The following is a 20,814-nucleotide window of genomic DNA, read 5'->3' as shown; positions in this document are numbered from 1 at the left end:
GCCCCGAGCAAATTTTGAAAGAACTCGCCGACACTTAACGCGCGATTATAATTAATTGTCATGGAATATAAGCGGTCGACCGAGAAAGAACGAACAACGATGAAATATAAGATACATTGGCAAACAAAACCTGCTATGTCATATTATTTTCTCTTGCATTCACGTGAGTCTTATCGCGTGGTGAAGCTTTATCTTGATTTTTAATTTCTGTTTTTAATTTTACTATTTTTTTTGTCACATCGTTATTATAAAAAAAAAATCAGTCTCGGATTGAATTTGCGCCTGTAAATCTTAATACATCAAATTCTCATCGAAATTCAACAAATCAATTGATTCATTTATGATCATAAATTTTGACGAATTATTAGCGAGACCCGTCAAGACGTTGAATAACGTAAACAGCTTGTCGTCGCAAATCTTGGCGCAGTTCATCTCCACGGTTAACAGGGCGCATAAATACGCTCTTTTAATAACAGTCACGTTCAAAGTACGACGGATATATCGGCCGCGTGACGCGCGAAGTCAAGGGTCAGTCGCGGTGACAGTTAATTACTAATAAAGAACCGACCGTGCCGACTGTAAAAAAAAAAGCAACCACGTGAGCCTACGTCGCCGCCGTCAACGATATTTCCATCAACGATTGTCGCTCGTTTGTCGGCGCGCGATCGCTTTCTTTCTACGCGTCTCAGTCCTCGATACACTGAAGAGGTAAGACGTCATGTACTCTTGATTGCTTCGAGCAAGCAGCGATTTGCTTGAGCTGTGTGTTAGCCCCCGTGTGGGACACCGTATCGACAAACGGCTTCTTTTTTTCCTTTTTTTTTTTTAGTAGACTCCAGAACGAATGGCAATTTCACGAGACACGCATGTCTGTACGGATAGCCCCGTTCGGGTTCAGGGCCTACCTTCGAAAGTCTTCAAAGAGATATTCGATTTTCTCTACGTCTTGTCTTGCGATTAGTGGCAATGAAAGGAATAGTAAGAGGAAGAAGCGACGTTAATTATAACATTAACCCTCCAGCATTATTTTATGCCTTTTAAAGCCCAGTCGATATCACGTTTTCTCAAAATTCTTATTCAGATTTCAATCTGTAAAAAATAAATAAAATACAGTCCTCAGTTCTTATTATAGTAAAAACTTATTATTAAAAGTTTCACGAAGTACAAGAATTTCTTTTTTAGATTTTTATGTAGTCCGGAATCATAAAAAAATATATCCTGTTTCCCTCAACGATCCAGAATGTAAACTATGATCGAAAATTTCGGGATGGTGTTGGAGAGTTAATTTTATTGAAACAGTAACTCGAAATCATCTCTAAACGGACGGTTTCAATAACCTAAAATAAAAATAACATTAAGAGGTCATTATCGATACTTTCTACTTTGTTTATCTCCATTGTCGTTTATCAGAACAACACATCAGGCACGCGCCTGATTTGTTCATAAATGAATAGAGGACAAGGTAGGCCCTGATCAAATTCCTTCTTTATCAGTCTCATTTAGAGACGGACGATTGTACATATTTGGTTGGTGAATTCCGCATCGCACTTTGCACTCCATCGAAGAACTTGTGCCTCGACACCGGAGGCTAGATATCCCTCTTATCTCTCTCTTTCTCCCTCGATCGCCGAAAGACGCCTTATCGCGTCACAGCCGGCTTTAATCAGTCTGACAACACCTGACATCACGGTGATCTCTAGCGGCTGTGCGATTTTCGAGGCGTGTGCACGATCCGCTTGTAACTTGAGAAAGTGAACGTAGTTTTTTCCCTCCCCGTGTGCTCGTCACCTGCATGCGATTTACGAGTATAACTCGTGAGGTAAGAGGTACTACCGAACGATTAGGCGTGAATGTGTATGTGTGGATTATTAGTGAAGTATGTTTTTTTTTTAAATTTTGCCGTGTGTAGTGTTTGAAGAGATCGCGTGATCGAGCTGCTTCGATCGACTTGGCACTTGTAGACTTTTTTGACGGCTTAAGAACGCTCACTCGTGTATTCGCTTTTGAAAGAGTATTGAATAAGCTACTAGCTTATAATGATATTATCTAGAAGTTACATAGAAGTGATTTTCTTTTTTTAATTTGCTTTGAGAAACAGAATGGGAATGAAAAAAGTTGTAGAGAATTAAATTTATTTCTAATATTAATTCTATACTGATATGTTAATATTTGATTGATCTTAATTTTTGCAATTTTTTTACACAATTCTTCCGTGTTTAATTGGACTAAAATTGTTCGAACATTTATCTTATTTCAGATATTTAATTGTATTTTATTCTTTATTCGCACTTTTGGAGCTTCTTTCTTTTCAATCGCTTATGATCTTAATGTCTCGTAATTCCTCTTAATCAGGGGCACAGTGCATGGAAGATATTGACACTATTTTGACACAATTGACAAGCTTCTATTCGACGATGCTTTACCGATCACGCATCGCCGGCCAGCAAATTACAATGTTTTTGCAATATATATGTTTATGTTAAAATATTTTATAATTACAATTAACGCTACACGGAGATTTTGCAACGATCTGCATTTAATAATTAAGATTACAATACGGTAATATGTTCTTTCCCATTCAGATAATCTACGATAAGTGAGATCAATCTTTCACGAAATTGATCTTGTCACGATTATGACGAGATCCGCAAGAGATACGAGAAATCTTGATCGTAAATCGTCGTTATTCGAGTCGTTACCCGAAATCAGTGCTTCTCGAGTCTGTTGATATCGTAACATGAGCACCGTACGTCGTCATAAAGGCGCGTCAAATCGCGAAGAAAAGCGCACGTGATTGCGGAGATTCGCGAGACTCATCGGACGTGTAACATTACGTAACATGCGTCGACCTGGTAAAATGCGCCCGCGTATTCCCACAGCAGGAATTTCACATCTGGTACACGCGAGACATTCTCCTGACTTTTTTTTCGTGTAACCGTTACGCTGGGAAGATATGCCGATCACAATTGCGGTGAAATACAGCGTCGAAGTACACGCATTATATTATGTCACTTAACGATTGCATCATCGGGTCCACGAACGCGGATGTACGAATCACAAAAATCTCCGAGAGCATAATCTCAACGTAAATGTCGCAGTGCGATTTCTTGTCGTTACACTTTTTCAAAATGATTTTGTAGTTAACTGGCGAGTTAACATCACTGTATGACATCACTTTTATACTTAATTGCTAGTTTGATACACATTACGGAACATTTTCTAGATGTTTCTTAAGCATTCGATTGGAATAATTAGAAATAAAAGATAAATTGCGACTTTTTTTTCAATTTTTCATCATAATATCGCGGTGTTTATCACTATCATGATTATCCTAATTAAAACCAGTTTACCAGTTTTTTATCCTAATTAAAACGTTTATCCCTATCATGATTACCCTAATTAAAACCAGTTCGTAAAACATTTTACATATTCTTGAGACGTTAATTAATCGAAAAATGCGTTTGTATCTTTGAACACTAATGAGCGCGACCAAAAGAAAGCGATCTTGTCCTTTTAATCAGAATTCATCCGTCTCCAATTCTTCGTATATTTGAGAAATTCGCTATTCTAGACCATCATTCGTCGATTTGCATAGAATGTAGCGTTGCAAAATCTGCGCGAAACTGCATTTTACATATTCCGCTCTCGGCTACACTGCGACTCGTCTCTTCAGGAACGGATCGTTATCGAGAAAGCGGACCAAGAGAAGGAGGCAGCCGCCACCGCTGCGAACCGCCCAGTGGTCCCGGCAGTCGAACACAAGCAACAAGAAACGACGGAGACATCGACGAACGTAGTCAAGAAGAAGTGCGACATCGACATCGACATGCACGACGCGCCTAATGCCATGGTCGCTACGCCAACAGCCGACCATCCGCTGGAACGACCGACGAACCTGAGTTTAGCCAAGCAGGAAGTTAACTTGGTCGACGCGCTGAATACCCCGAATTCAACGTCACCGATTTCTAAACAAGTTAGTTTAAAATTGCACTAAAATTTCAATCCCTTTTATATGATACAACGTACAATAATTTTCTGAGACAATTCATAGAGCGACATTCATAACGTAAATGTCCTTTGTTATTTTATAGTTTCTACCGCTAACTCTGTCCAATGATGAGGAAATAATTGCTGATCAGCCTTTCCTTCTGAGTCCACCAACGAGCGTGGAACCACCGAAGGAGAAACCACCGCCGCCTCCGGTGGACGTCAGCGATGATGATAATCCTCCGCCGGAGCCGCTCAAGAGATTAAACTCCACTCGTAGAATCAAGAAAGAGTTGCGCACGAGACGCTCAGATTTTCTTGGTATTGAAGGGGTAAGCGCGAAAATCCTCAGAGATCCACCGTTTCTGTTCATATCAGTTGTTTTAAAAATAATCAGTCATGTTTAATTGACAGGTAAATATTTAAAGATAAATATTGTCAATTTCGATTTTGTTAATAGCAGGTCAACGACGAGGATTTCGAACCCGAGTTAACGCTGACGAAACCACCGGATATGGCGGCGATTCTCGCTGAGGAGAGGCGCATCGAACAACTCCATCGTCGCTCGTACGACACTGACAGTAATTACGAGCAAGATTCGAGCCACGAGAGAGATTCCGGGGTTGAATTAGGACACGTCGAGGATTGGGCAAAGCAACCTGTTAGCCCCGACATGTCGCAGCACAGCAGGCAGAGCAGCGAGCCTTTTGGCGCCAGTGTGACTTCTTCCGAAGAGGATGAAATTACAAAAAAAGAGCGAGAGATTATTGAAGTTCTCGAAAAAGAAGAGCAGTGGCGATACGGCGATAATCGCGAATACAACAGGTACAGATAAAGCTGTCTCTACATGCAATTTTTATGTTTTTTTTTTGTGAATATAAAATTCAGAAGATGCACAAAATATTCAAAAGACAATTTAAAAGATCTTCAGCTTTTCAAGTATCTTCTGGATTTTTTTAAAAGAACGCTTAATTCATATTCTGACGAATAAATTGTCAAATACATTGGTGATGCCATTAGTGACTTAGGGGAAAAACTGGCCCACAAACTGCGCGAACTCGAGGAGGAGAAGATGCAGCTGGAGAGAGAGGCGATATTGCGCTGCAACGAGGACGCATTTCGCAAGAGGGACGACGCACGCAAGCAGGAAGATGCTTCCTCACACGAGCAATCGCAACAGCAACACGATGAGACAGCGAAACAGCGGGAGACTCAGGCGCGAACGACGGAAAAGGAAGCGAAGTACATCGGAGACAAGCGAAAGGACGAGGAGCTTGAGACGCAGTCGGAACAACTGAGGATGCAGAACGAGATCGAGGAGAAAGAACGGAGAGTCGCTGATGCGTGTCGCAAGGAGGAGATGCGCATCCGAACGATGGAAAGTCAAATTCGCGAGCAAGAGGTAAGGCAAATTATTCAGTTTTATATTCTTCGAACGCGAAACTAACGAGGAAAAAGAGGTTGATTTTATAAGTAGATGGTAAATTTAGAACACAAGGTACTTATTATCTTTTAAGTATGTTTTTCCTTTGATATTTCTGTCAATTGTTTATTTTTTTTTTTTCCCGGGGAAACTCGAAGCTATGCACAAATTTCTTCTAGCCGAAGCACGCATTTTTAACCGATAGCTTGGAAATATCCTTGGGGCAATGTTGCGATTCTTGTCGATATCTCTTGATCCCGTTCATATTACCGTTATTTATACATCGAAAAAAAATTGCATGTTAGTCACGTTTACTATTACAACATTGCCCGAAGAATTCGATTGTTCAGTAGTATGGTGCAAATCAATATATAGCGTAGTGTAAATATTGATAGAGGGATCGTTGCTAATTATTCACAGAGCAAGGCATTGGTCGGTGCTGGGTTGAGCAGCAACGAAGATGAATTCCCTTCCGGGGTAAGGCAACAATTGTCTTCACCACTGTTTTAGTCGCTTGTTTGCACGGAACTTTTACATAAGTATTCATACAGGAATTCTTTAAATCTCTTATTATTCTGTCTCTTTTAAATTTCTTTCGAGATATCTTAACTAATCTCAGCTTGTTTCGATATGATCTCTTTTTATGTAATATGTTAAACGAATATATTAATCACATATACGAAGGATATTTAATTTTGTTAGAGTCGCTAAAACATAAGTTCCATAGAATCGCGAAAGTAGTAAATAAAAATTAATTAAGTCTTGAACTAAATGTATTTATTTATTTATGGAAATATTTAGAGTTATTGTATTTTAAGTAATAATAATTGCTTCTATTTAAGAGAATATAATTAGAATTAACGCGATAGAAACATTTGTGTCTAATAATATTTTAAATATGCATGTAAAGATAATAAATGCAATCATAAAAATATCGTATGTTGTCGTTTTAGGAAGTGCTACGAGTGGAAAGGGAACTTCTACAATTGGAGCAGGAAGAATTAAAGAGACAACGTAATAATTTGGCTTATCGCGAGCAAAAGCAGCTTAGGTTAGCAGAGCAGTTACAAGAACAGTGGAAATCCTTGCAAGATGTTGCGCAGAACTCTATTAAAAGCACGCAACAATACAAGTATCATACGCCTGCAGTGAATTACAGATCTTCAATGCCAAATTTGCAGTTTCAAGATGCGCCAAGAAGGAGACCGCCGCCACCACCGATTCCACTTACTAAACCACGTATGCTAGATCAGAGACAAAGAGATGTTACAATTAGGTAAATACAATAATATTATATATGAGAGAGATATTTATTATTACATTAAATTTCCTTTTATTATATAATAAACGTTAGCTAAATTACGTCTAAATTATAATAAAACTTTTATATGATAATAATAAAATGGATATTGTAACAAAATAATTGTATTGAATTTTTTTATTTAATTGGGAATATAGGAATAGCCGTATACCATCCGCGGATTCGATTCCTCAACAAGTAGACGCATCGATTCGCGAGAGCGCATCGACAACGACACTTGGAAATCACACTGGCCAGCAAATGTCCAGACAGACCTTACAGGTAGAGACCTTATAATCAGAGTTTGGCCACGAGAATATCCAGCATTTTTCTTCAAAATTATGTGATAGAGAAAGATATGCGCTATGTCACTCTTACTCACTCTAGAGTGGCCCTGTGGAACTGGAAATGTAGCAGCTCTGTAAGCTTCATAGTTCCTAGCGAACATAAGTAAATACGCGATGAATATATATATATATATATATACACGTAGTTTTCTGTAATCCAACTTTTTCTTGATTTTGCTTTTCTCGATAATATCTATAAGTATTTCTTTCTGAATAAAAATGATTGAATGCGCCAGCACTTTTTTGCAATAATCCATCGTCAAAAGATTTGATAATGAAATACACTTCAAACAACTATGACGAATTGAAGAAAAATGTCGGACCAATCACGGACATAGCTATATCGTGGTCAGACTCTGATTATAGACTTTTTATTTACAGGCATTAAGTGCAGTACCGCGTCCACGAATTGTTCAAGGTGATCAGTGGGTCCAGCGAAGGAAAAGTGACGTGCCTAGAGGAGCTAATGATGTGAACTATCAACATTGGCTTATTCAAGTGCGTATTAGTATTATTTATATTAATTGGCATATTTATGTATAAATTTATTTTCTTTATATAATTCTATAATTCTTAAAGAGACACATTAACTCCATTAAAAAAATTTGTTCAATAAATCATTCATTGTTAAAATAAGATTTTTAATTTTTTTCGAAAATTTAATTTTTCAGTTTTATTCCAATGTTTATCGTGTATTTTATTTAAAAAAAAATTTCTAACAAAATCTAATGTACTTCTCTAGTAACGTGAGATAAGTAATCATGAGATAAGTTCTATCTCAATTAATTTCTCAACAGGAGGCGGAACAAAGGAGAATTAATGAGAGAAATCAACGATCACCGGCGCGAAAATCTCAACCGCATGTAACTGGCACTTCCGTACCATATAACGCTCCAATTCGGACAGATAGCAAACCGCTACCCGATTCTATCATACAAACTTTAACACAAAGGGTACAGAGTAAAACGCAAGAGAAACCTCTTTTAACAAGACGAAGGTAAATTTAACTAGTATTCGGCAATTTGCGAAAAAATTGATTTTACGAACTATTGATATTTTTTTAATAATAATATACACAACGAAACAAAATTTTTTAATAATTAATCATAATTTTTTAATAAGAATAAAATATATTCTTTATATTTTTTATTTATATATTTGATATTTGAACTTTCATTTAGACTTTCTTTTCAAAGGCTTGCTTTTTATGAATTATAAAAGAACATTTTTTCAGGCCAGAACAAGTTCACAATCAAGAACATTTGACTGTGCAACATCAATCACCACAGTATACATTACAATCTCAAAAAACACAACATACGCCAATCGCGAATAACAGCGGAAATCAAGAAAAAATGCTTAGCGTGAGTGGAAAGAAGAAATGTTCACATTGCGGAGAGGAATTAGGTAATGTAATAAGTTAAAGTTAAAACATTCTTTCATCGTTATAAATATCTTTATAATTCTTTAGGTCGAGGCGCTGCGATGATAATCGAAAGTCTACGATTGTTTTATCATATGGAGTGCTTTAAGTGTTGCGTATGCCATGTGCGTCTTGGCGATGGATTAATGGGAACGGACGTGCGCGTTCGAAATCATAAACTCCACTGCCATAACTGCTACTCCAGTGACGATGGTACAAACATTTAATTCGTCAAATATAATTGTATGATTATACACGCTGTGATTTCAAGAGTATTCGATAAAATACATATTACCCTCGGTATAATTAAAGAAAGAACGTTTTAAAAATTTCATTTTAAAAATAATTGCAAATATATAATATTTATTAATCTCAATTGAAAGTTTTATATCGTAAAAACATAAAGACAATTATTAACGCAATTATAAATTATAAATATGCAAAAATCAGTAAAATACCTTCATCTCAGATTTTGCTACATTGTCTTACTACATTGCTGTTAAATTTTCAGGTGTCAAGTTCAGTTGTGTGTAGAAGCCTGGTTAACGGAATTACGCTGATTAACTTAATTGTAACGCTTTCCGGCTATATTTTATGATCGTCATAATCAACCGTTTAGTTACCCTTATTTAAAAGTGTCATGTTGACACACAGCATAAAGTAAATTGCATAAACATAATTTTTTGACAGGTCAAATACAAAGAGGGGATGAAGTACCATTGTCCCTCGCGCGATATATTATTTTCCGTATTTTTTATTCAAAGTAATGAGTTTACATATGTATGCAATACTGTTTCTACCAACTAACACGAATCATACCTGAAGGATGTATATAAGATGTATTTATGTAATTAGTCTAGACATAAGATAACTGTTGAGATGGTTTTAATTTGGATGTAACTGGCGTCACTTTACTGATGCTGTATATTTTTGTAATATAGTTCTCGTACTATTTATACCAGATATATCTAATTTACAACGGTTATAACAGAATGCACGCGAATGTTTTCTCAAGCAGTCTTCGATTTTTTATTTTTTTTTTTTAGAAGCGAATAGCGTGAGATTTCAGTTATAATAATCAAATAATAATCAAATTTTGGCTTCGCGGAGCGGTCAAGAGAATTACAAATAGCGAATCTAGCAATATGCTAACGTAGTTCAAGTTTTAAAAAGATATTGAGGCCCTCTCCTTGACACGCATACAGATGTATGCTACTGTATTGCTTTTTCAATTAAAATTTTTAATTTTTTTTTTTAACTTCAAAGATTATTTTGTCAAATAATGCAAACGAATATAAGAGCATAAAGTATTTTTTATATTAATAACTGAATTACGTATCTACAAACCAAACTTTTTAAAAAAACATCTCTTTCTCTGGAGGAATATTAGTTTTAAAACTGCCAAAAATGTAGATTCACCACTACTCAATCAAAATAAAACTTGTCGGTACTTCCGTACTCGATGGCATGTTTGGAATTGACTCGATTCGATTGTACGTTTTAACATAAACAAGACGACGGTCTTTCAATCGCTTCCCACAAATGTGTCGAAGACATGTTACATTGTGAAATATTGTAACATACGCGTCTCGTGTTATTAACGTAATTTTATATTATTGAAAAGAATAAATGTAAAACACAAGATTGATTTTCTGTAAAACATTTATTATTTCCTGTTCTGTGAAATTTTCTTACACTTCCAATTGAATCCAACTGAATGAATGCTGAAATTACAGCATTGGCATGTAATAGCAATGGTATGCCATGTTCAATAAGACAATAGATAAAGTAGCAAAATAACAGAAAATGATAACAAATGATCTTTACCTGTTGCTGTGCTATGTCAAATTCTTAATACTTAATGTTAATTATGTATTAGCTTTTTATACATAAAACGGCTGAGTTTTTATTAAAATTTCAAATTGTTTAAAATAAATTTTATTGATATAAGCGCATATGTAATGAACTTTTCCCAACGCTCCTTCATATTTCTCATTATTGCTCTCTGTATCTCAAGAACCAGACTTTAAGGGTGCGTTTCAAATTGCGCATGAAACGCATGATGTATCATTGGTTGCGTTCAGCAGACTCAACAGTTTTGCAACCGTTTTATGATTCTGCGCTGAGATAGGACTATTCCTTTAAATCTAAAAATATAATCCAATCAGCGTGACGAATCATAAAACGGTTGCAAAACTATTGAGTCTGCTGAACGCAGCCATTTAGATCTGTCAGGAACCAAAAGCAAGAACCAATCGTATTGAAGAATTTTACAACAGTTGCAAAGCTGCTTTCAGCCATTGGCTGCGTTCAGCAGAACGTTTGTTTTGCAATTGTTGGAAGTTTCCTTCGCGCTAATTGGATCATACTTTTAGATCTAGAAGAATGGTCCTATCTCAGCAGATAATCATAAAACGGTTGCAAAACTGTTGAGTCTGCTGAACGCAGCCAATGACAAATGATGCATCATGCGCTTCATTCGGAACGCACCCTAAGGCCGGAATCAGACTACGCATTGAAGATTGAGATCGACGATTGAAGATTGAAATTTGATCAATGAGGGCAAAGGAATTTTAGCTCCTATTGTTTTGATTGGTCAAATTTCAATCTTTCAATCTTCAATCTCAATCTTTAATGCCTAGTCTGATTCCGGCTTAAATCTGATTCACGTTCGTAATAAGTTGATAGCATAGCATAAACCTGAATATGCGACAAGATTTCATATTGTTACCCATGATATTTCGCGACATTTAGTACTGTACAATTTATGCACTTGTGTATCACTTAAATGTAACAAGTATTTTATCTCAAATTATATTATTTTAATAACTGCATCAGCGAAAGTATTGCTCTCTCTGATATTACATAATAGTCATTATTACTACAAAATTTTATTGAAAAAACTTTTCTTCTTATCTCTACATAATAGCTGCGTTCGGAAACGTCGTTCAGATGCCTTTGATGCCTCGGATTCATCATCTGTCCTTGTTTAACATTTGATGTTAAACGTCTATGGGTAATTCGCACCGGATGTCTGCAAAAGTTACTAGGTATTGCGTCCGTAACGCATGTTTTAAAGGGTGCTGTCCCATGTAAGTGAGTAATGCTGGATTCACATTGCATCCGATTTTCATCGTACGCTCTGCATCCAATCAGAAAAAAGAATTCCGATAATACGAAGCAAAATTCATCGGAATCCTGTTTTCTGATTGGTTGTAGAGCATCGTACGACGAAAATCGGATGCAGTGTGAATCTAGCATATGTGACGGCACCTTTAAGCCTTAAGCCATAAGAAATGGACGAATCGTATTCGATTATTCTACTCGAATTCGACTGTAATTGGTCAATTTCTTACGGCTTAAGGCTTAAAACACCTATTGTAGATCCGGGGTAACGGAACGCAGCCCTGGCTACGCCACAAATGAGGTGTATAGATGGATGCGTTCAGCAGAACGTTTGTTTTGCAACTGTTGTAAGTTTCCTTCGCGCTAATTGGATCATACTTTTAGATCTAGAAGAATGGTCCTATCTCAGCAGACAATCATAAAACGGTTGCAAAACTGTTGAGTCTGCTGAACGCAGCCAATGTGTGTAAATGAGCTGTGTTTACCTGTGCGAAACTTAAATTTTTTGTATTATCAATAAAATTCCATTTACGTATGTATCGCAGTTGTATAGAGATGGTGTAAAGATATCAACGAAACTTGAGATTACAAAGAATAACGAACTGTTATAAGGTGTCTTTTCAGGTTAGAAAATCTATTATTATTTTCATCTTTCGAAAAAGTGGTCTTATTTAGAAGCTACAATCAGTTATTTCCCAGAGTTTATCTTTTTGAAGGAACATGCTGTAGCGTCTCTCATTCGAGTTTGTCATTTCATTATTACTGAGAATTTTGAGAAATGCATTTTGATTTCACATGCTTACATTCGATTGGATCTTTGATTATGATCTTTTAACAAGTTATAAAATTAGTTTTTTTATGCTGCACTAGACTGCATTAGTACTTTCCTTCTCGCTTTTGCTAAATTTCAAATATATACCTATTTCGCTTTAAGTATAAAAAGTATACACAGTTCAACTATTAAAAAAACGAATCTTTCAGTTTGAAAGCAGTTAAGAAAATGAATAAAATAACAAATAAAATAAGAAATTAATAAATTAATATAAAATAAGAAATTAATAAAAAAAAAGTAAAATATTACACCTTTCACAATATTGAGCAACAGTTTTAAATTATCCCTTTCATATTTCATTAATAAAGACATGCAATAATAGCAAGTTCCCTTTAAACAAGGAAAGAAGTCATGTATGCGCTAATATTAATTGCCATTTTATGCTTTTAGATATAAACGGTGTAAGCCATGTGTTCCCATGAGAACATCACATGGACAATCACGGACAATTCTGTTACAGACAGGATGCTCGAGAACTCCCTGATACATAAATTTAGGCCATCACGGAAAATACGAAAGAGCACAAAACTACTCAATACTAAAATAAAAAAACATTGTGGTGTGAAAGATTATAAGCACTATGTAGAATTGAAAACCAATGTCATACGAAACTTAGTAAAAGATACTGATACTAGTGATAGTAGCAGTCTCAGTGATGTCGATTACGATATTATATATAATTCTTCATCAAAACGAGCCAAATATAAAGCCAGAAGTTTTCAGAATTATGTTTCTATCCGCAAGAAGGACTATGAAGGCTGTAACAGAAGAATTATCATACATAAGAAGAAAAGCAGAGGCAGAAGTACAGAAAAAAAAGTACAAGTGAGAAGATCGCTGCGATTGAATCCTGCAGTGTCTGAGGAATGTATTAATACAGACTGGCAAGAAGTTACAAACAAGAACAATAGTGTATCACGTAAACGATCACATACAAATATCTCAAATAATAAAAAAAATATTTTGAAGGATAATGATCGTATTCATTTGAAAGCTCAATCTAGTAAGCAATCTCTTTCTTCACAATTTGATTCTCAAATCGATTCGGCATCTAGTATAATAAAATCTGGAAATAAATATGTGAGACGGAATCACGAAGACTTTGATGTAATAGATAATAAATTAAGTTCCGAAGATAATATGATATCCAATAAAACAAAACCTGTGAGTAAAAGAAAAGTACAAAATAAAAAAAATCAAAGTGCAATAATAAATGAAAATATTGAACTTAATTCTCATGGTTTACATTATTATTCTCTACCTCAATCGATAAGTTTAGAAAATAATACTAATTCTGATAATGAATTAAATTCCCTTGTTAAATCAAAAGATGACGTCAACGAATCAACTGCAGTAATTGAAAGTTCGATAAACTCGAAGAATTGTGACAGTGTTTATATGAATCACAAATCAAAATTGTTAAAAAATGTTAAAAGAAACTTGATAATAGTGCTAGAGAAAGTCGATTCCATGAATAATAGTAAAAATGCAACAGATAAAAATATAGGAGGTGAATTAAGTTATGATCAGTTACTTCCAGATATCGTAAATTTTGATCGACACCACAGTACACCATTAAAGAAAATACAAACAAATGTACCTAATAAAGATTTGTCATCAGATGTTTTGCAAGATCAGCAAAAAGACTCTGGAATTGATGAAGATTTGGAAGATAGGTTGGTCAAGATCAAAAAATCTAATAAGACTCCAATGAGTCAGAATATGGAGAAAAACGCGAATAAAATTCTTATTTCCTCTCTTGAACTGAACAAGATTGATGAAGCACTCGAAACAATGGAAGATAGTGAAGAAGTTGTAAAGGATCCACGATTTAATGACATTTTAAGAGAACAAATTAACAAAGAAGAGAGGACACCTTCTGGAGAAGAAAAAATGGAAAATTCCTCCCAATTAAATCAAATTGATATGAACGTAGAAACAAATGAGCAAGATGAACATTTTGTAAAAGCGAAAGATTCAAGTGATATTCTAAAACAGCAATTGTTATCTCCTAAACAAGATTGTATGAAGGAAGCTCATTCGAAACCTTGCAGTCTTATGCTGAAAAAGAAGAAGAAGATATATCTCTCCAATTAAAGGAAGATAATGCAAAGGTTGATGTAGAGGTTCCTTCAATTAATCACAAAGGTAAGATTATTTTATAAAAACTTATGAGATTAAAAATAACGATTTTTTTCTCGTATGAAGAATCGTACAAAGAATATACATATATTTGAAATCGTACAACAATGTTTCAGGAAAACAAAATACCAAAGAAGAAAAAGAATCCTCCGAAGAAAAAATAAAAAATTTCCCTCAATTAAATCAGATTGACAATGTCACAGAGATTCATTCGATAAATCATGAAGATCGAACGCATTTCGTGAAATCAGAAAACTTATGCGATGTTCAAAAACAGCAACTATCTCCTAAGGAAAATATAAAAGATGTTCATTCAAAATCTTACAATAATATGTTAGATAAAAATAATAGACAAACAAATGATGAGGAAGAAGAAAATAATTTCTTCCAATTAAATCAAGTTGATAAGAATGCAAAGATGCATTTAATAAATCAAGAAGATAAAACTTATATGAAACAGGATACACATGATACACAAAAACGTCAAACTTCATTACCTAAAATTATGTGCACTGAAATTCTAAACAAAAAATATAAGCTAACATATAAGAAAGACAATGTCGTCAAGAGTAATATAGAAAAAATTGATAAAATTGATAGTACGAACATTAGCAATGAAAATGCTTCTATAAAAAAGAATACTTTAATACATTGTCCAGATATCGTTGATCATAATACTGATAATTTGCAAGAAGCAGAGGTAAATGAGGAAGAAATTGAAACACCAATGGCATTAGAAACTGATAATGAAGAGAATAATATGAACTATATGTCACCTCAAACTAAAAAGCGACTTCAGCAACAAGCAACATTGAATTTAGTAGTAAACAGCGATTCCAGTGAAAGTGACGATGAATATGTAACCACCAAAACCTCGCAAAAACATATTGATAGTTCAAATACGAGTTATTGCAGTGAAGACGACAACTTGAACAATGATGAAATCAACTGCGCTCCTAAACAAACCAATGTAGGGAAAATATTTGCATTTGTAAAAAGGCTACATCAGAAGAAATAAAATTAGATTCAACGAACACGAAGGAAGACATGAAAAAGACTGAATCATTAATAAGTTGTACATATGCGAATAATGATTCATTGCAATCTACAACAAACAAAAACTCACTACAGGAAACGTCAAATTGTGAAAATGTACATAATGATAACCGAAGTCAAGAAAACTTAATTGAAAGTCTTCAGTTAAAAGTTTCTGATAGTGACGTTTCGTGCAATAGTAAGAAATCTATTAATGAATTTCAAAAACACAAACAATCTATGTTAGATAAGGAGAACGTATGTACTAAAAGTAATCAGAATGAAGAAGCAATAAGCACTGAATTTAAGACAAGATATGAATCTGAATACGAGCAAAGTACACAAGCATCAGTCAAATGTTCAAATACACATCTTAATAGCTCTTGCCAATATAGACCACGCAATGTAAGTAACTCTAAATAATATCAGAATTATTCCTTTTGGCTTGAAATATTTTTTTAAAAATCAAAGTTTCTTTTTCTTTCTCTACATTGAAGTACATTCTTTTTGCATATAACAAGATAGAATAAATTTTAGAATTCATTTAGGACAACTAAAAAATGAGTTAAAACTATCAACAAAAAGTGACATATTTTGCACTAAATTAATACCCATAGAATGAAATTTTTAATGCAATATTTAGGAACTTATAATTAATATAGGGCATTTTCTAGCAAGGTCACAGTGTAACATAGTGAATTATTACATTCTTGTTTGTCAACATTAACAAAGATGAAATGATTTACTGTGTTACATTGTGTCCTTGCTAGAAAACGCATTTACCTTTTCAGTTACAACAACTAATCGAAGATCAAGATTTGTTTGTAGAAAAAATACCAGCAAGTTTTACATTAGCCGATCTTTCTGAAGACGAAGAAGCTTTTATTTTAAATGTTCCAAGCAAGGTATACTTTTTGTTTTATATATATATATATATATATATAAATCCTGCATACTTTTTAAAAATAATTATTTATTAGTTCATATATATATATAATTAGAAATCACTAAAAAAGCCATATATATCGCCAACCATTTCTATAAATACAGATTTCTAATTCTTTGAACTGGAGACACGTAGTGTCTCGGTCTTAATTTTCTATTAATCTGTGAAAATAAAAAATTGAATACTAATTGATTAGTGGTTACGTATATGATTATGCAGTAAATAAATTTATTTTTTCAAAGTGGAAACGCTAGCTTAATATAAGAATAAAAATAATATAATGATTTCACACACACACACGCGCGCACACACACACACACACACACACACACACACACACACACAAATGTTTTTTTAGATCTTTGTCAAAGTTAATCTTTAAATTATTCTATAGGTACTGCAAAGCAATTTGCAAGGTCAAGTACTAACATTAAAAGAGAAATCGATAAAACTCAATGAAAGTAAATACAGAATTGTTCGCAAAGAAGTGGGTACCACATCTTGCATTTTTGCTACTGGTAAAAAACAGAAACCTTATAAGATCAGTAAGTAATTTTCTTCTTTAAGCAGGAATATTATATTTAATTGTGAAGTAAAAGTTTCCTCAATAAATTCCTAATAGAAATAATATACATGTGTAGAAAAATAAGATAAGATATAAAATATAAAAAAAATAATAGGAACACACCATATTTTATTTTTTATTTGATATAATATTTTTCATTGGGAATGTGAGAAATTTTCTGTATATAAATCGTTATATTTTATTTGTAGTAAATATTAAAAATATCAGTACTATTACTGTACGAGAAAAATTGCCACAAGATTCGAGAAAGTCAAATGTATTGAATTCTAATAATACTGTTTCTTCTGTGCCAAAAGCACTGAACAAAAACCAACAAACAAATACAGAGAGAAATTCAAAATCAGTGAAAATTTCCAATAAGAAGCGCAAACGAGACAAAAGTTCAGGTATAAATTAATTATTATTAATTATCACAAAATACTAATCGATATATAAGTTATAAATATCATTATACAGGATGTCTCAAAATTCGCGACTCAAAATACTATAGCAAAAAATTTTTAGAAAAATTAAATAAAAAAAAGTGATTTGCAAATTTTTATTTTAAACAATATTTTCTGAGATATAAGGATTTAAATATGGTCAATTATATATAATACTACGTTTAGACGATGAGTGTAAGTGAATACGCTGAAGGACGCGCTCATCAGCATCCACTAATAATACCGCACACGCGAGACATGTGGCCATCTAAAATACATAGGGTGCCGGTTCATTTAGCACTACAAATGCTTCGAAGCATTTGTAGCATCAAGTAGACCATAGTCTTAATTTGTAATTGATCATATTTATAAACCCTTATCATCTCAAAAAATACTGCTTCGAATAAAAAAACAAATAACTTTACTTAATTTTTCAAGAACTATATATTATTTCGAGTCACGAATTTTGGGATACCCTTTGTAGTGATTTTATATATTTTCCTATTCAAAATAATTTAACTACAAATCATGTAACTAATCAAAAGTTAACTTTTTATCATTGTTTTTTTAAATAAAGAATAATAATTAACAAAAGAAGAAATGTAAATCTTCATTGATCTGATATAATTGCAAATATAATTCTTTCAGATCCTGAAACTTAATATTTAAAATGAAGAAGGAACAATTATTCTTATAAATCAAAAATGTTAAAGAAAAAAGAAACTGAAAACGATATATGTAGTTTATAGTTTGTACATAATGAACATATAATTTTGTAAAAAAGAGACAAGATTCAAATATAAAAGATTTATTTACTTATTATTGTATTCCCTCGCATACCTACTATTTATATTATTTATTTATATAACTAAATGAACCATCTATATGCTGCTTAAAAATTAAAAAAAGAATTTGTGAATGTGTGCGCGTACATACATATATACCAATAAATATATAATTTATTAGTAATCGTTGTGCAAATTACAAAAGTAAATATGATGGCATTTATCTGGGCATAGTTTACATAAATTTTTTATATTACGTACTTAATACTATTATACATACATTTATTTACAATAAAATTAAATACAATATTAACGCGTTACATAATTTGTACGTGTATAGAATTTTAACAAAAAGTTTAATTTTGGGATAGCTGAAAATTGAATAAAATTTAAAATTAATTTGGTTTATTTCCATATTTGATAATTGGAACGGAGTGCTGATAATTAAATAAAACTTAAAATTAATTTAAAATTTTATTCAATTCTTAATCCCTCCTTTCCAATTATCAAGTATGTACATATAATGTGTTTATTCCTACCTATACATACCTATTGTCCTACCTATACAGTCCCTACTTATCCATATTTATTGTCCTACCTACCTTTCATTTATTATTTTCATTTATTAGTGCCTATTTGCGTATATCTATCCCCACTCGCGTATTCCTACCTACATTACCTCATAAATGTGCGAAAACACCGCAAATTTAATATGTTAATGGCTGCGTTCAGCAAAATCTAGCTTTCCAACTGTTGTAAAATTCTTCAATGTGATTGGTTTATACATTTAAATCCATGACGAATCGAAAGTAAGAACTAATCGTATTGACGTATCAACGTTAAAATGGCTCCAAAATACTTATTAAAAATCATTTTTTGATCAATCTCAATTCAGCTCAACGTCGTTATGATGTTATCGTGACTTGTTCTACTAATTAATTGCGAAAACTTTTGTATATAAATAATAATATTGTGTGTAAACTGCAGATGTAAATAATTTTTCAATAGTGATTACATATATGTGCTTATACATATAATGGGTGCGTTCCACTTAAAGTCTGTAACGACCACAACCACAGTACTTACCATTCCGCTAGTTTGCCGGCTCTTGTAGGCGAAATCTTAAGTGGAATGAGTTTTGTGTGTGAATAGTCTCTGTAATGTCATCAATTAATCAAAATAGTTGGCGGTAAAATTAACATTTTGGAGAAATAATTTATTTCAATAAGTATTGTAATCCGTAAACAAATCACAAAACTCTTAATAAATCTTACGTACTTCAGAAATATTATTTAAATATGTTTAGTTGATACTTAAACAATACTTATGTTGACATAATAAATTTAAATATTATTTAAGTATCACACACACGCACAATTAAATATACATATATTTAAATATCATTTTTGAAATACTAGAAATAGCTGTAACCTTTTTGATAATATTTAAAAAAAAATACAGATCTTTCTATAACTGTTCAGCAACCTTCCAACAAGATTTCATATGTAAAAATTGCGAACATTTTGCTATTCCAGAACTGTTTCAGAAATGTTGCAGACATATTTTGCAACTTTTATGAAATGTTTCACTTTTCAGTTGAAATATTTCTGAGAAAAAAAAATCCAAAACCAAGGCGATTGAGAGTCGACGTAATAATTAGTACGCAAAATTAGTTCTTGAACCTTTATTCTGATAATCTTTGAACATTTCGACTCTCTTTGGAGTCCTCTTCAGCAATACAAGCATTAAAAACCGCAATACTAATAATCACTCGGTAATTACAGAACATCCAATTAGTTTTGAACATGACTTCGACTAGGAGAATGTCGCAGCAGTCGACGAAGAACGTTTTCTTAATAAGCGACTTATATCACAATATCTTCATATCCTTATGCACGAAAACAATTTACGTTCAGACACTGAAGGCTTGCATCACACTTATGTACAGATATTGAAAAACAAAAGTTTTATTTTATTTAGTTGACTCACATGTATTAGGTGTACAAAAAAGTTCTGAGCTTTTTTTTGTAAAATTCAATCTTTATTCAAAAACAAACGAAAAAATATTAATCAGCGAAATATTCTCCGTTTGCATCAACGACCTTTTGCCATATTTCGGGTAGCTTGCGAATTCCTTGACGATAGAAACTCACCGGCTTCGAAGCGATAAAGTCATCAATGCATTTTCGTATTTCTTCTAATCTCACGAAATGTGTATCAGCCAAATGATGCTGCAGCGACCGGAATAGATAGTAATCGGAAGGCGCCATGTCTGGGCTATACGCCGCGTGCGGAAGAAGTTCCCAGCCTAACGCAAAGATATGGTCCTGAGTCGCTTTCGCAACATGTAGTTGAGCATTGTCATGAAGCAAGATCACTTTACGACGTCCTTGGCCAGTAAATGGCCTCTTTTCTTCTAATGCATCGCTCAAATTGGTCAATTGTTGTTGGTAGCGGTCT

At 33.4% G+C, this 20,814-nt stretch overlaps 2 protein-coding genes across 5 annotated transcripts in view; both read left to right on the top strand.

Moving 5' to 3' along the window:
* Nucleotides 1–10,029, top strand: part of smash (smallish) — a 68,818-nt gene extending 58,789 nt beyond the window's left edge. For 2 of the 4 annotated variants that reach the window (XM_018454230.1, XM_018454227.1), the window contains 12 exons: nucleotides 3,674–3,973; nucleotides 4,092–4,319; nucleotides 4,448–4,812; nucleotides 5,008–5,389; nucleotides 5,831–5,887; nucleotides 6,364–6,686; nucleotides 6,869–6,992; nucleotides 7,439–7,555; nucleotides 7,855–8,054; nucleotides 8,292–8,464; nucleotides 8,529–8,693; nucleotides 8,992–10,029. In XM_018454230.1, the coding sequence (XP_018309732.1) occupies nucleotides 3,674–3,973; nucleotides 4,092–4,319; nucleotides 4,448–4,812; nucleotides 5,008–5,389; nucleotides 5,831–5,887; nucleotides 6,364–6,686; nucleotides 6,869–6,992; nucleotides 7,439–7,555; nucleotides 7,855–8,054; nucleotides 8,292–8,464; nucleotides 8,529–8,693; nucleotides 8,992–9,014 (2,457 nt within the window). In that variant the 3' untranslated portion in view covers nucleotides 9,015–10,029. The remainder of the gene's footprint in view (nucleotides 1–3,673; nucleotides 3,974–4,091; nucleotides 4,320–4,447; nucleotides 4,813–5,007; nucleotides 5,390–5,830; nucleotides 5,888–6,363; nucleotides 6,687–6,868; nucleotides 6,993–7,438; nucleotides 7,556–7,854; nucleotides 8,055–8,291; nucleotides 8,465–8,528; nucleotides 8,694–8,991) is intronic. The other 2 variants (XM_018454229.1, XM_018454228.1) reach the window with 2 other exon arrangements.
* A 2,062-nt stretch (nucleotides 10,030–12,091) lies between these two features.
* On the top strand, nucleotides 12,092–18,253 carry LOC108726570 (uncharacterized protein MAL8P1.12-like). Its single transcript, XM_018454225.1, is given in 10 exon segments — nucleotides 12,092–12,230; nucleotides 12,829–13,617; nucleotides 13,660–14,508; nucleotides 14,511–14,586; nucleotides 14,697–15,598; nucleotides 15,601–16,020; nucleotides 16,407–16,520; nucleotides 16,956–17,106; nucleotides 17,336–17,533; nucleotides 18,218–18,253. Coding segments are annotated over 9 exon segments (3,495 nt in total). The 5' UTR covers nucleotides 12,092–12,230; nucleotides 12,829–12,846; the 3' UTR covers nucleotides 18,232–18,253.
* The last annotated feature ends 2,561 nt before the right edge of the window (nucleotides 18,254–20,814 follow it).

This window comes from Mycetomoellerius zeteki, unplaced genomic scaffold (assembly GCF_001594055.1).
Source record: "Mycetomoellerius zeteki isolate Tzet28-1 unplaced genomic scaffold, Tzet1.0 scaffold43, whole genome shotgun sequence".
NCBI lineage: Eukaryota > Metazoa > Arthropoda > Insecta > Hymenoptera > Formicidae > Mycetomoellerius > Mycetomoellerius zeteki.
This window is presented reverse-complemented; position numbering and strand designations above follow the sequence as displayed.